The sequence below is a fragment of the Crocodylus siamensis genome, chromosome 1 (genome assembly GCF_052110815.1).
Source record: "Crocodylus siamensis isolate JL-2025a chromosome 1, ASM5211081v1, whole genome shotgun sequence".
NCBI classification, from domain to species: Eukaryota; Metazoa; Chordata; order Crocodylia; family Crocodylidae; genus Crocodylus; species Crocodylus siamensis.
In genome coordinates this window covers 4756505-4773465 of record NC_143395.1, presented here as the reverse complement: position 1 = coordinate 4773465, position 16961 = coordinate 4756505, and the positions used below count along the sequence as shown (strand labels likewise).

Below are 16961 nucleotides of genomic sequence, written 5' to 3'. Positions count from 1 at the left end.
TGTGACAGCGCGTTGCAGTTGTTGGTCTTTATACTGGTCTGATGGAGAAGTGCCCATTTAAACACTAATGAACACCCCTCTCTGAAGCCTTGGTTAGAAGTCAGGGCTCAGTTCATGTAGAGACTAGACCACCTTCTCATGCTAAATGGTGCTTCCTTTATTGCCTGAAGCACATCAAGGAAGTACTTATTTGGAGGACAAGCAGAGGCTTTCCCATGCCCCAGGTTTTCAATGCACTAGGAACTCAGACAAGTATGGATCTGATTGCACCAGGCACTGAAGCATCCTGAAAAAATCTCAAAATGCCATTAAAACAACTAGCACTAGGAACTCAGAGAAGTATGGAGCTGATTCCTCTCACCAAGGTTCAAAATGATGTGAACAGGAAATCAGTCCTTATATATCCTGAAATGGGTGGTGGCAGCTGAGCTCTGTCTGCCTTCATGTGGACAGAGGTCTGAAGGTGAATAAAAGATTTTCATTGACCTGAATCAATATTTTTCTATTTGGATATTTTATGAAAAATTTTGAGATTTCAATTTTTCAACACATTTTGGAATGAGGTTTTTTTTTTTGTAAAGCTCAAAGATTTTTGTTGGATGGAGAATCTCATCCTTTCCAGCCCTACTTTAGAGTCCCTGAGGTATTCCTCGGTCTCATAACTATGTGGAACTGGATTGAAACTGCCTTATCTCACTTGGTTTGTCATCCAGACTTTCTTATATCTTGAGTTTGATATAAATGACAAAACTAGACAGAAACGGATTAAACATGTGTCTTGGGATTTTTTCACCCCCAATATTTTCTGAGTCTTTTGATGAGCCCAAGATAATTTCTGATTTTTTTTAATGAAACAAAAAACTTGGAAAGAGTTAAGAGGATTGGAATTTTCTTGCAAACACTTCTCCCCATGCTGAAAAGTGAAATTTCTAATAAATATGCATAATATCAAAACGCACTAAAGCCAATAACATTCTGCATTTTGTCACCTTAGGAAGCTAATCTTCCAGCTCTTTATGTTTTTTCTTGGATAGGGAGCTATTTTGTTTTACCTCTATCTGATTAGCAGGAGCCTGGATATAGATCCCTGCTGGTGACACAGCTTCGAGGTTGGAAAGTCCATCAGTTCCAGATAGTCCGATCAGTATATTGCGCCTGATTTTGTTCCCCTGCTCCAACCATCCTCCTGAAAAGCAGTCACAGACAGAAACTCATTACCTACAGCTCCAAACCGTCATCTAGGTAGATCACCTACCTCCCATGTTTTAGTCCTGTCCAGGCTGTTGTGCATGATGCTATGCACTGCCTGCTTCTGACTCCCCACCAGAGCAATGGTTGCATTTCCTGGCGCTCTATATATTGCTTGAAAAGCTCTTGGGAACCCATGTCGAGTAAAAGAAGAGGAGATGTGGGTGGACAGGATCATCTTAAAGTGTCAAGGGACTAAATACACAGTGTAAAGATTGTGATGGTGGTGCACAGTTCACATCTCAGCTAAGATCACAGGGTAAGGCAGAGAATGTTAGTATTCCTAAGTGGGGCACAAATTTGGAGAGGTCTCGACCCAGGTCAGAGCACCATGGTGACAGGTCTCTGAGTACCTCCACATAAGAAAGCTATTGCATCCATGAAGAGCACAGACCAACTGCAGATGCTCCTCAGCCTGGTGAAGGATGTTTGTGCCTGAAAGCTTGCAAAGAATTTTTCCAGCTATGTTACTTGGTCTAACAAAAGATATTGGATTTACCCAAAGAACCTTGTCCACATAAGAAACACTCTTTTCCCTAAAGCAGAGGTTCCCAAACACCGGGCTGGGCCACAAAGGGTTGGCACAGGGCCGTGGCACGAGCCCTTGGCTCGGATCCCCATCTGTCCGCCTGGGCAAGTGGCTTCTGCCACCAGCAGTGACATATGGGGTTAAAGCTGGGGGGTGGGGAAGCCCCAGAAGGGAGACAACTGGCTCCATGCATTCTTCCCCACTCCCGAGCCGGTACACAAGAAAAAAAAGGTTGGGAACCACTGCCCTAAAGAGCTTACAGTCTAAACATAGGTGAAAGAGAAGGGAAAGGGAGTGTTGTTATACCCCAATTACAAACGGGGAATTCAGGCCAAGAGAGATGAAGTGACTTGGAAAAGGTCACATGGGGAACTTTGTGACAGAGCCAGGAATCATACCCAATCTCCTGTGTCAAATATGTTTTAGCCAGCCATATTTACAGGACATTCATGAATAGATCTCAGCAGAACTCCTGTAACCATACACCTCAATTCCTTAGGTTATTTTTTTTAAAGCCATGAACTAGACAATGGACAGGCAAGTTCAACCAACTCCCCCAATCACACCAGCATCCCTGCATGTGGTAACAAGGTCCTACAACCTGCTTATTGTGTAGGTTAGCAAAGAGAGGAAAGAAACCCCCTGTAGGGTGTCTCTAACCAAGTGGCCGGGCTCTAAGAATCAGCCATGCTCTGTTCTGCCTTCATTCTCAGACCCACTGCATTGCAAACAAAAAGCCAAAACCCTACTACCTTTTCTAACCTCTAGGCAAGGGGTTGGGGAACACCATAGCCTGGGTTTGCTCATCTTCTACAGCAGGCTCCAGTGCTTTCTGCTTGCCTCTTTCTCCGTAAAGCTCTCTTGAATCTCCTAGCTCAGCCCTACCCTTATCATTAGATCATTCTCATTGTATGTCCAGCTACACTACATCTGGTTAGCCTACAACAGGGGTGGGCAAAATACAGCCTGTGGGCTAGACATGGCCCGCCAGGCCATTCTATCCAGCCTGTGGGGCCCCTAAAAATTAGTAAAATAATGTTTATTTGCTCCTGGCTACATGTGAAAGCTGACAGGAGCCACAGGCCTTAGGACCCAGGGGGAGCCCTCATCAGAACTGAGCAGCCCAGTCCTGCCCACCCCCAGCCATTTCACTCTCTTCCTGCCTCTGCCATGCTTCAGCACCATATGGCTCCCAGTTGCACTGCTGGACCGGGGTGCATACAGGAAGTATGCCTCTGTGTGTGTTTGTGTGTGCAGGCAGGGACAGAGTGTCTGGGTATGCATGTTCATAGGGTTTGTCCCACAAGCACACCCCACCATACACATGTACCCATTCCACCTCGCACTGCCATACATGCAGACCCCCACACCTCCTCATACACTCCAGCCACCCTTTCCTCACACACATCTCCCCACAAACTCCATACCCACCCACACCCCACATACCCACACACTCACAGTCCCCTACAAACCTATATGCACCCCCTATGATATACAAGAATAAAACTTCATTGTAAGCTATTGTGCGATCACCTCTATGTACACTACAGAAACACATGTAAATCAGGACAAAAATATTTTTCAAAATCAAATGAATGAATGCAGTAGACTTTTGCTTTTTAGAATATAATTTGGCATTTTTCTGGTTCTGAGATGGCAAAACCCCTTGAGGAAAGAAGTACTTCCAGGGCCAAAGGGAAGGACTTCAGGTGGCAAAGGCCAGCGAATAGAGGGTGGGACTTCCAAACACAAGATGGCAACCAGGGGGAGTGGCCCCTGTCAAGGGGCGGGGCTACCCATGAGGCCCTTGACAGCTTGCCAAAACTCGGTAAGCGGCCATCCATGCAAAAAAATTGCCCGCCTAACTACACAGCTAACTACATCCCACCAGTCTTGCTCCAGGCTTGTTCTTAGCTCCTAAAGGGGCAGACAGCCCCATTACAGTCCCTTGATTATGTACTGTAAGGAAGCTGTCAACTGTGTGGAAAAACAGCCAGCCCAGTCCAGGAAAGATTCACATCTCTCTTCCTTTAAAAGGAACCCGGTCCTCCCTTGGAATAATGTTAGCTGAAGTTCCCCCTAGTTCTTCAAGGAAATACATTCCTGCCCTGATAACAACTGTCAGAAGTGCAGCTGCTCCCCTGGAAAATATGCATCAGGTTTGGGGCTTTATTTTTCATCTGTCTTCACGGCCTCTTTGGCTTTTATCTCTTTGTGGAACTATATCCTATTGAGAAATGTTTCCTTTCTGGATGGTATTTATTTCAATCAAAGCTACTGTCAGAACACAAGCAAGGGCCTGAACCACTGCTTTTGACAGCCATATAGATTTGAAAGGAGGCATACAAAGTCTTGGCTTCTAGGCCAGAGCCTCGTTTGCCAATTAATGTTAAGCCCAGAGCAGCTTTTATGCCTGTCCTGCAAAAAACAAAAAAAAACAACCCAAAAACCAACACCCCCCTGCCCCCAGAAAATAAGGGTTTTAGATGAAACTGCTTTAAGATCTCAGTAACAAAATGATACACTCATTTACCAGACTCTCTGGAGCTACTGACATTGAGATCATTAAAAGTGTCTTAGGGATACAGTGTATTCACACAGACCTTCAGAGGACATGCTAAGCTCAGCCTGAGCATAAGGCATCCATCTCAGCATGAATAATCAGAGGCATTGTGGGTGGTCAGAGATCAGTGTTCACTTCCTGCCTTTGCCACTGGGGAAACTCACCTCTTTTATGCCTGAATTCTCCATTTATAAAATATACCTAATAATACTACTCTTCCATATCCTTTAGTTGCTTGTGAGCCCATGAGGACCAGAAACTGTGTCTTACTAGATTTAGTGAAGTACCCTCCACCGGGCCTCAATGAGTGTGCTGAGCTGCGAGGCAGGATGAAAAGTTTTTCTTTATCTGTTTAAATGGCAATGAATAATCCTGAGCCTACAACTGGTGGCAGCCAAAACAAATCAATACCATTGCTCAGGTGGCAATATTGCAAATATGAGAGTGATTTTAGTCCACGAAAGTATGTTGGTGTTCACCATTTCACTTCAAGTTCCTGTTCAGGCAAGTTCTTACATCTCTGCTTATTTTTAGGTTGTTTTTACACCCTTTCTATTACAGGCAAATCCATTACTTTAAAAAAAAAAATCTCTTACCTATTGCTAGATTGTAAGGAAAAGAGGCAGGGGTGGGAATTGAAGCTGTTTCATGTGTATTGTAAGAAAAAGTTGTAGGCAATGCATGATGACAAGAAGTAGTGGCATGGTGGCAAGGATAGTGAAATGGCGACATTACATGATAAAGCTTGAAAGTCATAGTCCACAAGACAGCCGCCAGAGAGCACAGATATATGTTAGCAACTCAGCAAGGGCTGTCTAAAACTAACTTTCTTTCCCTTTGGAAATTTTGATGGATGACACCTTTAGCATAAAGGCCACACACAGGTTGGTTGAAACTTTCTCTCTCTCTTACCCAGCAGGAGCCCGTGGCCTGAAATGTTATAGAAAACATTGTTGTCCACTCTTAGGTCCGAGGTCCCAGAGATCCTGAGTCCCCGACCAAAGGAATCCCAAATAGAGCAGCCACGAATGTAAGAATCTGGAAAAAGAAGAGTACTGTGAGAAGAAAGCAGGAATAGAAAAGCCAGGCTCCCTTTTTTAAGCACGATGCTTTTGCATGAAGTATTCAGCTACTGATGCTACGTGGTTGATCAAACTTGCTCTGACATGTCAAAGAGATCAAGCAATTTAAGCCATCTGCTCTTACTTCATAGAGGGTTTTTATTGTTTTTTTTTTTTTGAACCAGCCTTCAGGTATTGCTACCGGGATGAATTTTCCTCCTGCAGAAATAACTATGAACTGATAAAACAGGGTGCTACTGTTGCACAGCATCATGATGTTTGAAAGCAGAATCACGCTATTCCAACAGAATATGGCAGGAGGCCTGCAAAGAGCCCATAATTTTCATAGCATCACCCCATTAACTGACATTGTGTCACAACATGGTGACACTACGTGATTATGGCTTGCACAACAAACTCTATGTAATAAGTTTTGCACAAACATGGGGGGGAGGGAGAATATTTGCCATCCAGTGGTCTTTGAAGTAATACATCAGCAGTACGAGATCAGCAGTATGAGATCTGACAATCTCCACCCCCGAGTGCTGAGGGAATTAGCAGAGGTCCTTGCGGGATGCCTGGCACGACTGTACGAGCACTCATGGTGCTCTGGTGTGGTGCCAGAGGACTGGAAGAGGGCCAATGTGGTTCCCATTTTCAAAAAAGGGAGGAAGGAGGACCTGGGGAACTATAGGCCGGTCAGTCTTACCTAGGTCCTGGAGAAGCTCATTGAGAAAATTATCCAGGTGCACATCTGCAAGCAGGGGAATGTATCCTTAGGGGCAACCAACATGGGTTTATTAGAGGCAGGTCCTGTCAGACCAACCTGGTGACATACTACCAGATCACTAAATCCCTGGATGCAGGTGTCAGGGTGGACGTAGTCTTTCTGGACTTTAGGAAGGCCTTCAACACTGTCTCTCACCCTATTCTCATTAAAAAAAATTAGGAGATTGTGGTGTTGACACCCACACAGTCAGATGTGTCGCCAACTGGCTGGAGGATCACACCCAGAGAGCGGTGGTGGATGGGTCATTTTCGACCTGGAGGGATGTGGGCAGTGGGGTCCCCCAGGGCTCGGTCCTTGGGCCCGCGCTGTTCAACAACTTCATCAGTGACTTGGATGAGGGAGTAAAAAGCACCCTGTTCAAATTTGCTAATGACACTAAGATGTGGGGGGATGTGGGCATGCTAGAAGGGAGGGACAGGCTGCAATTGGATCTGGACAGGTTACAGGGATGGGCAGATGAGAACAGGATGGGATTCAACACCAACAAGTGCAAAGTGATGCACCTGGGGAGGAAGAACCGGCACCATACCTACAGGCTGGGGAACTCCCTTCTTGTCAGTGCAGAGGCAGAAAAGGATCTTGGAGTCATCATTGATGCCAAGATGAACATGGGCCGGCAGTGTGGGGACATAGTCAGGAAGGCCGACCGCACCTTGTCGTGCATCCACAGATGCATCTCAAACAGGTCCAGGGAGGTGATCCTCCCCCTCTGTGTGGCACTGGTCAGGCCGCAGCTGGAGTACTGCGTCCAGGTCTGGGCGCCGCACTTCAGGAGGGATGTGGACAGCATGGAGAGGGTCCAGAGGAGGCCACTCGCATGATCAGGGGGCTGCAGGGCAGGCCCTACGAGGAGAGGCGATGGGACCTGAACCTGTTCAGCCTCCACAAGAGAAGGCTGAGAGGGGATCTGGTGGCTGTCTATAAACTGGCCAAGGGAGACCAGCAGGCAATGGGAGAGTCCCTGTTCCCCTGAGCACTACTGGAGTAATGAGGAACAATGGCCATAAGTTGATGGAGAGTAGATTCAGGCTAGATATCAGGAGGCACTTCTTCACAATCAGGGTGGCCAGGAGCTGAAACCAACTTCCAAGAGAAGTGTGCTCGCTCCTACCCTGGGGATCTTCAAAAGGAGGCTAGACAATCATCTGGCTGGGGTCGTTTGACTCCAAGTACTCTCTCCTAACCATGGCAGAGGGTCGGACTTGATGATCTTCTCAGGTTCCTTCCGACCCTACTAACTATGAAACTATTTACCTGTCAGATAGTAAGCTATGTGCAAATTAGCAACTCCGGTTAATTTATCATTGGCAATTCTTTACAAGACCAGTCAGAGTGCAATGCAGCCCAATGCAATTGCACTCAATACTGAGGAAAAGTCAGTATTTACTGCCTGTTTCAGGATACAAAGAAGTTTGTCCACTGGCTAGCTGTTTTGTGGACTTGATCCAACTCATTCAGTATCAACAGAAAACCTCCTATTTATGTCAAGAGAACTAGCTTGTATTCTGCTTTTGTCACAGAAATGCACTTGCAAGCCACAATAATGATGGGCAAACCTTAAAAGAAGGCTATTTCAAGTTCCAAAATGAAAATAAATCCCATGACATTACTAAAGTTCTCTGCCAACCTATGCCCATGAAGGTCTAAAGTCTTCCTGTTCTTCCAGATGCCGCACTAGAAATAATTAAAATGGGCTTTCATGATATTTTAGGGCTTCTGTTTCCAGACCCTACTAAAGCACGTGGACTGAGAGCTGTAGCAAAAATGAACTATACGATAAATGTTTTAACACTTCTTTAAGGGGTTGGGCTCTAGCAGGGCCAAAATGTGGATTTCTTATTTTTGCCAAATTGATTCACCTCTCTTTACTCTGAAACACATTCAGTGGAGAGGTAAAATTGGGCAGATTTTCTCAAAATCCACCTAAGTTTAGCTAGTAGAAGCCTGGTTCCTGGTACTACCTGGGCCTCTCTCTGCTGTGCAAGAGATAATTATCTCACCAGTCAAACGGGCAGTCCCAGCAATGGTCAGGGCACTTAGATGCTGCTGAAATGCTTGGCCAACGTGCCGGAACTGGACCCCTTCCAAGCGGATGTGGCTTTCTTCACCCTGGAAAGCCTGCATCATAACTACAGCACCCATCTCCTGGGACCCGAGCTTCTTCTCACTCCTCTTATACAGACATCCTGAGGCATCTGAAACACGGCAAAGAGAGTCTGTAAATGGCACCGCTTCACAGTGACCCCATGCTCTGTGCAAAGTCTTCTGCTACATCCTTCTCTGAATTAGAGCTGTTCATTTTTTTGGAAGAATGTATATTGAAATCAGCAGGAAGCTGTGGTCATTTTATGCTCAGAAAAGCTCCCTCTGTTCAGTTTTAAATAGGCTTGTGCCTGGGAAAGATGGATTTGACACTGATTTACCTTGGGTCAGAATCGTGAAAAGGCGATTGGGCATGGAAGTGCTTGAATTACACTGCCATGAGAATGCTTCCGAAGTCCTTGGGAACATTAGTTTTTCTCAGTATCTCTCGGAGGTGGGTAGATTAGTATTATCATCTCCAGGTCACAAGTGAGGAAAAGGAGACACAGAGGTGAGCTGGCTAGTTGTCCGATGCTAGAGACGGAGCCACGGTTGGGTGCCAGGTGTCCTGATTGAAGATTCAAATGGGCACTAGGTTTGAATCATCCTCTTGCCCCTCAAAACGGTTCCTCTGGGTCTGCTTAAGGCATGCAGGTGGGCAGCAACTGAAGGCGTGTACTTTTTAAGGCCAAAGCTGTACCCACTCAGTGGCTATACAGGAAGAATTTCAGTCTCTAATACTGCCTGGTTATTTTCAGGAACGGTATTTTTTTTTCTTTTTTGGAAAGAAAAATAACAGCCTCAAATCCAACCCAAATCTTCCTCCCATTCTTCCTCTGATAAATCCAGCTCTATCATTTTCAACACGGGCATTTCAGAAACTATATTTACAGACTCCACATGAGGTGGACTGTCAATCCATAGTGCACAACAAGCAGTTAGCTGCTAGACATCAGCTAAAGTCTAATGCTGAAATTTGAAAGCCTGAAGCGTTTGATTTTTAAAGGAAGCATAATGCCAGAGCAACCGCCAGTCCTGCCTCTCTCCTCATTGCAGTCAGTGAGTCTGTTCCCACTTTCTTTTAACATGGTATAAATCAGGTACACGTCCACTGAAATCAGTGGTATTCAACTGGCATAAAGCCAAAGAAAGAGAAAGGAGAACTGGACCAACCAGCCTTGTTTTATTAGGTTTTCCAAATGCTATGAACAACTATCACCCTTTTTATTTTGTTCTTTCAGCCCCCGCTTTTAAGCAGAATCCTGATATTTTACCCTCAAGAGCACAGAAAACATTGGTTTTTAATCTTTGAGTTGCTAAATAATAAAAAGAGTTTAAAAAATAATATATGTATGCTGATAATGTTATTTTCAAAGGATAGTCTCTTTCTTAAACCCACAGACTTTGGGGAAAAATAAGTGGGGGTGAAGGGGACCTTTCCCAAGATGGCTTGAAACAACAGTGCATGAATAATACATCCGAGACACAACAAGCAGACTCAGTCCGACTCCCAGGACCTCATATTTCAATGTCAAACAACGTCTGGAAAGATACGTTCACTTTCCTGGCATTGAGGTATTTTAGAGTTTTCCTGCTAAGAAGGATTGCCTAACACAAGGATATAATCATGTGATTTCAGGGGAACAATGAAGTCTTTATTTACTTCTTTCCAACATTTTGTTAAAAGAGCCTTCCCACCTCCTGAAATGCCTGCTGCTGCACACAACCGGAGGTGAGACATCCTCTCATCAGTCACGTTTCCTTGGACAACAATCCTTCTGCTCAGCAGCGCCACAACAGCACTCAAAGAAAAGTGCTGCCCGCCCATCCGCTCCTCCTCAAATCCATGGGGGAACCTGTTAAAGATACAGTGGAAGACACAGCCTGAATACCATGAGAAACCATCTCCTATTTGATTCCCCCTTAGCTTAGAGAACTCAGAACTGAATTAAAAACTGCCCAAATTCATGTTTGTTAGGAGTCAAAGGTTACTTTTCAGCCCATCTCTATATCTCGACTACAGTAGCAAGGTGCTGTGAAACATAAAATGGAGAAGAGTGGAGATGATTGTGGGTTGGTTGATAAAAGAGTCAAGTCGTTCTATATACAAAAATCTTTCATGGTGAATTCTGAATCTACCGGGTTTCTTTATTGTGAACCCAAAGCCTATATCTGGTTCACCAAAGTCCTGGCAAACACAGGGCAAGGTCTAGGTTAGGGCTATGCGACTGGCAACCTGTGGGACACATGAAGCCCACGAGTGGTTAATGTGCCCCCCTCCTCCCCACCTCCCAGTCCCTTCCCAGGCACCACTCCCCCTATTGCTCGGGCTCTCCTTCTCAGAAGAGGCAGCATGGGGGCTGAGGTTGGGGCTGCCCGCACAGTGTGTGGAGGGGAGAAGGGGAGGAGCCACTGGTACATGGTGCATCATGGGAAGGTGCAGTCTGGGGGCCCCAGCTGCACCCTCCCATGCTCACACAAGTTCAGCCCCTGGGGTATGTGGACCCCACTGGTGTGGCTCACTCAACATGAGCTCCCCCCAGCCATGGACAGCCATAGTCCAAGCTGTTGTTCAAGAATTGAGTTGAGTTTCACCTTCAAGCAACACCTCTGGATTTCACACAGCTGTGGCACAGGTCCCAACCCTGTCCCTTTTACAATCACTGGCAGACAGTCACCAGCTTCTGCACCTCAGTTTGAGAATTATAGTTTTGTTGCAACCATCCCTAGCAGACCTTTGTGCTATTACTCCATTCTATCTCTAGAGATTCAGAAATAAAGCAAGTCAAAATTGCTTCTCATGTGGTTTTGGTTGGTTTTTTTCTTGAAGGTGAGAGTCCAAATGTTTTCGTTTGAAAAAGTTAGGGTAGCAGACTGCTGTATTTACCTGAATAAGACAGGGTTTTTGTTTCCCCCCACCCCCAGCCATTATGGGGGGGAAATCCCTCGTCTTATATTGGCATACAAAGTGGAGGGGACAGCAGGAGGCTTCTGTGACTCTGCTTTCCCTTCTGTAACAGATCAGGGAGGGGAAGAGGGGCTCAAGACAACATCTCCCCCGCCACATACTTACATCCTATGCCTGGAAAATTATACCAAAAATTTATATATGTTCCATATTTAGAATCTAATTACTGGAGGGGCTGTCTTATATTCAAATAAATATGGTATTTCAGTAAACGTTGGAGGTAGTTTTGCCCAAGTACAAGGCATTTCTCACTGGAAGCACTATTAAGGTTCTTCATGGCAGTTGTGGTTTTGGTGCCTCATGCTGCCTTAAGAATATAGGCCTGGAAAGGACCTTCTCAGCCATCAGGTTCAGCCCCTGCATTCCCAGATAACTATTTACCCAAAGCTTCCTAAAAATCACTTCACAACCACAAAGTTCAAATCCATAAACATCAGGAACAAATAAAAGCAGGGCAGACAGGGGCACTGCCAATACCCTATCACAACAATGACAAAGATGTATCTAATTAATAAGTCCTCAGAGGACCTTAAGAGGACCATGCCTCAACTTGCTGTGGAAAAGAGTTTCAGAAACCAGGATTAAAAAAGAGGGAATATCTGCATTACACTCGGGTTTTTTTGGGAGGAGGGAGGTTGATCTATGTTGTCTTGGTTTTTGATTTTTCGTTCATTTTAAAATAATGAATGTCCTAGTCGTTAGCATATACAGGTCGCTCATTCTTTCCAGAAATAGAACACAAGTAGCTCAGCCTCACAAATTATACTCACTGTCTTTCTGTAAAGCTATGTCTATACAAAGAGCTCTTTACCACCAGTAAACTGTACTAGCGAGGTGCGCCTACTCTAGATGCAGCCATAGTGGCAAAACCAGTGTTCTGTAAAGATAAAGTAGAGGCACTCAAGATGGCCGAAACAACCTACCCTATTTTCTTACTCATCCCTCAAAAATTGACTTCCTAAAATTGGGGTGTGTGTATTAAGAAAGGAAGCTGATTTTCTGCCTGGGTGCGAATCACCTTTGCTTGACTCCTGCTCACAGTGCAGCAGCTGTTGCATTATTACTCAGGCAGCTGAGGGAGTCAATTGAATCATTGGCTCATTGGTTTTCATTCCAGAGGTGTTAATGATCATTTCTCCATTTTAATGGCCTTGATATTTCACTGATCGACCCATGCTTTCTTATGTTAGTGTTGCTGTTTTGTAGTTGTTATACACGTCTCTCTTATTTCACTGCCTTGGAAACTCTTTAGCCCTTTTCATAGATCCACCCATGGAAGCCAGTCTTCAGCAACAGCTAGGACTTCAACTTTAGTTAAGCCAGAAAAGTAGGGTGACACAACTGAAGATTAGGTTCTGTCTCTGCTCTATTCAGCCATAATTATGGCCTCGGGGTGAGGGGGTGGAGGGGGCAGTGGATTTCTTCATTCTGCCTTTCAAAAACAAGTGGGTGTATTATATAACAGGGCATATTGTTTGCAGGAAAATATGATATATTGGTGAAAGTATAGGTTTACTGGAATGACTGCATCTCTGTTTAGGGGCCTATACCATCAAAGCTATCTTGCCCAGGCAAGGCAGCTAGTTAAGGCAGCAGAAATATGTGACATACACCTGGCCATCAGTTTTTCATAGTCATCATATTATTGGGTGAGTGGAGTCTTGTGCTTGAGCCTGTAGAGGTTTCTTGGTAGTTTTACACCATTTAATTGACATAATAAAGCCCATAGGTTGGTTCTTGGTTTTCTCCTGACACCTCTGGAGGCACATTTAAGGATGATGTCCAGACGGCTGGAAAATTTTACATGGAAATCAATGGAAAAAGGTATCCCAACAGCTTTAAGAACACGGCCCAACAGTACTTGTATAATATCATGATTACTTCCCCTTAGAATAGATGCAATTCCAGATCTTTACTCAAACATTTCATCAAGTTAGCTACTGTTATTAAGATACCCCTGAAACTTGCCAAAGATACCTGAGAGGTGATCTAAGGTACAGTTCAGTATTGTTCACAGCTTCAACGGTGACAATTTCCTCTTGCCGTTCCCCATCTCCAGGACCCGTTCCACTTACAATGACTTCATCTCCAGATTGCCAGTCAACAGGCTCCGCTAGGACTAACCTCGTATCATTAACATGAGCCGCTGATTTCAGGTGTGTGTACATCACGTTTGGTACCCAGCCTAAGGACAACACGTGAGATGATTAGCAATCAAGAAAAATCTCAACTACTCCATTCCCAGTCACATCTGCACTTAGAAAAAAATTGACATTCTCATTTAAAGATCATTTATGTTTCATTTGAAAAAAAAAAAAGAGCAAAATAATATTGATGCTGCCAGGTTATGAGCTATTATTGTAATTTTGCCACATTTTTGTTTGATTTGTTTTTACAGAAGATGCCAGTCCAGCTTCAGGGTAAGCGATTATATTTGACAGATCTAATTTACATTGCAAGGCTCCATTTTGTATCCTGTTTGCTCACTTTCTTAAGGTGTTGCAAGACAGCGAGCTGTCAAAAGAGCTGCCATGTTCAACACAGGACATGACTGGATGGAATTGCTCTGGAATTCTTCTCAGTGAAATGTAGCAGCTATAGTAAATACCATATCCTATTTATCATTCTGGCTTTTAAAAAAAGCTACTGCCAGGCGTTTTATATATGCCAGGAATCAAACCCAAGAAGCTGATGACTACTTTTAAGAATAAAATGAAACACAGAGCTTATCTCTTGATTAGGACTTCTCTCTACAGTCCGAGGCTCCTGTTTTGTTTCAATAACAGTGTTTCTTGTCTAGCTTTCTGACCCACAGCAGAAAGGACTTTATAATAGACATGACTTCAGGTGTTAAAATTGACTTACTAAAGAAATGCTTAAAATATATTTCCTTTACTGGGACCTCTCTCTGAAGAAGAAAACAAAGGGAATAGAACTGACCAACAAAGGATAAAAATAAGTTGAAATCTATGGTGAAAGATGGGGTTTTTTTTATAGATATAGACAATGTGCAAATACCTGGCCTCCAGTGAGATCACTGGGAATTTGTCAGAGACTGCAATGGAGCCAGGATTCTTTTTAATGTACCTAACATGAACACTACTAAAGAGATAATTTTTTTTTAAGTTCAAAAACTTTATTAGACATATATTAAAAACAAATGGTGAAAGTGCAAAGATGTGCAGCCCTCCCAGACACTGGGTATGAAAGAAATACTTGTTAGTAACAAAAAACACCATGTCACCAGAGACTAAAAACCTCTTCCCCATTAACTTCATGGGATCATATATGTAGGACCAGCTGCCCATCTTCCACCTTGCAGAGGGCCCCCTCAATGGCCCAGTGCAACACAAACTGGTCCATGTTTCATTGCAAAGTGAATTACCCAAATTCAGATGTGACACATGCCCAAATTAGGAAGTGGAAGAGTTAGAAAGAGAGACAGAAAGTATTATTATGCCCATTTTTAAATCCATGGTGTGTCCACACTTCGAATACTGTGCCCGGTTTTGGGCCCCACATCTCAAAAAGGATATAGAAGAACTAGAGTAGGTCCAGGGAAGGGAAAGAAGGATGGTTAGTGGTATGAAGGGGCTTCCCTATAAGGAGAGACTGAAGAGGCCAGGCCTGTGCAATTTAGAAAGGAAATGCTTGAGGGGGGACAGGATAAGGGTTTACAAAATAATAAATGGTGAAAAGAAAGTCAGTAGGGATTTATTTTTTATTACCTCTCACAATAGGAACTAGGGGGTCATAAAATGTACATAGTAGGTAGCAAGCATAACACTAAATAAAGGAAGTTCATTTTTACAGAGCCTGTAATTCAAGCGTGGAACTCACTGCCACAAGGTGTTGTGGGATCTGACAGTTTAGCCAGAGTCAAAAAAAAACTGGACAAATTCTTGGAGGAAAGGGGCATCCATAGCTATTGAGCATGGGATTTAGGGGGACAGCCTCTGAGTCCTGAACTTCTTAGACCTGAAATTCTGGGGGCTGCAAGTCAGAGAGGAACAGTGGAAACACCTCGGGTCATACCCAGTTCACTCGCCCTTTCAGCATCCACTCTCAGCCACTGTGCAACACCGGACACTGGGCAAGATGGACCTATAGTCTGACCCAGTAAATGGTCATTTTTATGTTTTTATGGTTGAAAAGTGGGGAATAGGTAAATTATCCAACTCGGGAATGCAGTCTAAGTTTCAAGCAATTGCTAAAAGGGGGTGGGGGGAGAGGTGGGGAGGGAGCCAGAATGACAGGTTTAGCAAACTAAGTGAGTTGCATGAAACATGTAGTGATTTCAAGAAAGGAAGAAAGGAAGATCCAGGAAACTACAGGCCAATCAGTTTGACCTCAATCCCTGGAAAGATCTTGGAAAAAAACAAAGAAACCATCAACAACAGACTAGCAGAAAGTAACGTTCTGAGAGATAGTCAACATGGCTGCGTTGCAGGTAGGTCTTGCCTGACCAGCTTCATTTCCTTCTATGACCAAGTGACACACCACTTGGACAAAGGAAAAGTAGTTGATGTCATGTATTTAGATTTCAGAAAAGTCTTTGACTTGGTCTCCCATGATGTCTTCATGGTAAAATTGGAGAACTGAGGCCTCGACAACCTTACAGTCCAATGGCTGGGGAACTGACTCCATGGTCAGACCCAGAGAATGATAGTTGATGGAACCAAGTCAATATGGTGACCAGGGCTCAGTACATGGATCAGTACTCTTTAATATTCATAAATGATCTGGATTCAGATGTCAGAAGCAGGCTGGCTAAGTTCGCAGTTGGCACCAAATTATGGGGCAGTGCAGTCATGCTAGAGGATAGGCTGGTAATTCAGGCCAACCTGGACAGGTATGCAAGGCAGGTGGATCAAAACCTGATGACATTCACCACAGAGAAATGCAAGGTACTCTACCTTGAGAAAGAAAAAAACTCACATCATGCTTATAGGGTTGGCAGTGCTACACTTGTTAGCACCACAACCAAAAGGGACTTGGGAGTCATGATTGACCACAAGATGAACATGAGTCACCAATACAATGCTGCAGCTGGCAAAGCAAATAAAATTCTGACTTGCATCTACTGATGCATCTCAAGCAAGACCCAAGAAGTCATCCTTCTGCTTTACTTGGCTTTGGTGAGGCCACAGCTGGAGTACTATGTCCAATTCTGAGCTCCACACTTTAGAAAGGTCAAGGATATGGAGAAGCTTGAGAGAGTCGAGAGGAGAGCCACGTGCATGATTAGAGGTCAAGAGAATAGGCCTTATGAGGAGAGGCTGAGAGGCATGGGACACTTCAGCCTGGAGAAGCGAGGGTTCAAGGGGTGATTCAGTGGAAGCCTATAAGTATATAAGGAGTGTGTATCAGGAACTGGGAGAACATCTGTTCACCAGAGCACCCCAAGGGAAGACAAGGTCTAACGGTCACAAACTGCTGGAAGACCATTTTAGACTGGACATAAGGAAAACTTGCTTATTGTCCGAGTCTCCAGAGTCTTGAATAGACTCCCCCCAGAAATAGTACAAGCACCTACCCTGGATACTTTTAAGAAACACTTGGATGCCTACCTTGCTGGGGTGACCTGACCCCAGCTGACTTCTTGCCTCTTGGGCAGGGGGCTGGGAGCGATGATCTCACAAGGTCCTTTCCAGCCCTAATGTCTATGAATCTATTAATCTATTTTGAGCACAGCTCAGACTCACAAATGGAGCACCAAA

The 16961-nt window shown here is 44.4% G+C and overlaps 1 protein-coding gene across 1 annotated transcript in view; it reads right to left on the bottom strand.

Annotated features, from left to right (window-relative positions):
• PKHD1 (PKHD1 ciliary IPT domain containing fibrocystin/polyductin) overlaps positions 1-16961 on the bottom strand; it is a 407856-nt gene that overhangs the window by 207390 nt on the left and 183505 nt on the right. The window contains exons 38-42 of the mRNA XM_090030582.1: positions 13219-13426; positions 9972-10129; positions 8192-8386; positions 5253-5378; positions 1053-1186 (exon numbers count right to left, since the gene is read on the bottom strand). Coding sequence (XP_089886708.1) covers positions 1053-1186; positions 5253-5378; positions 8192-8386; positions 9972-10129; positions 13219-13426 — 821 coding nt within the window. The remainder of the gene's footprint in view (positions 1-1052; positions 1187-5252; positions 5379-8191; positions 8387-9971; positions 10130-13218; positions 13427-16961) is intronic.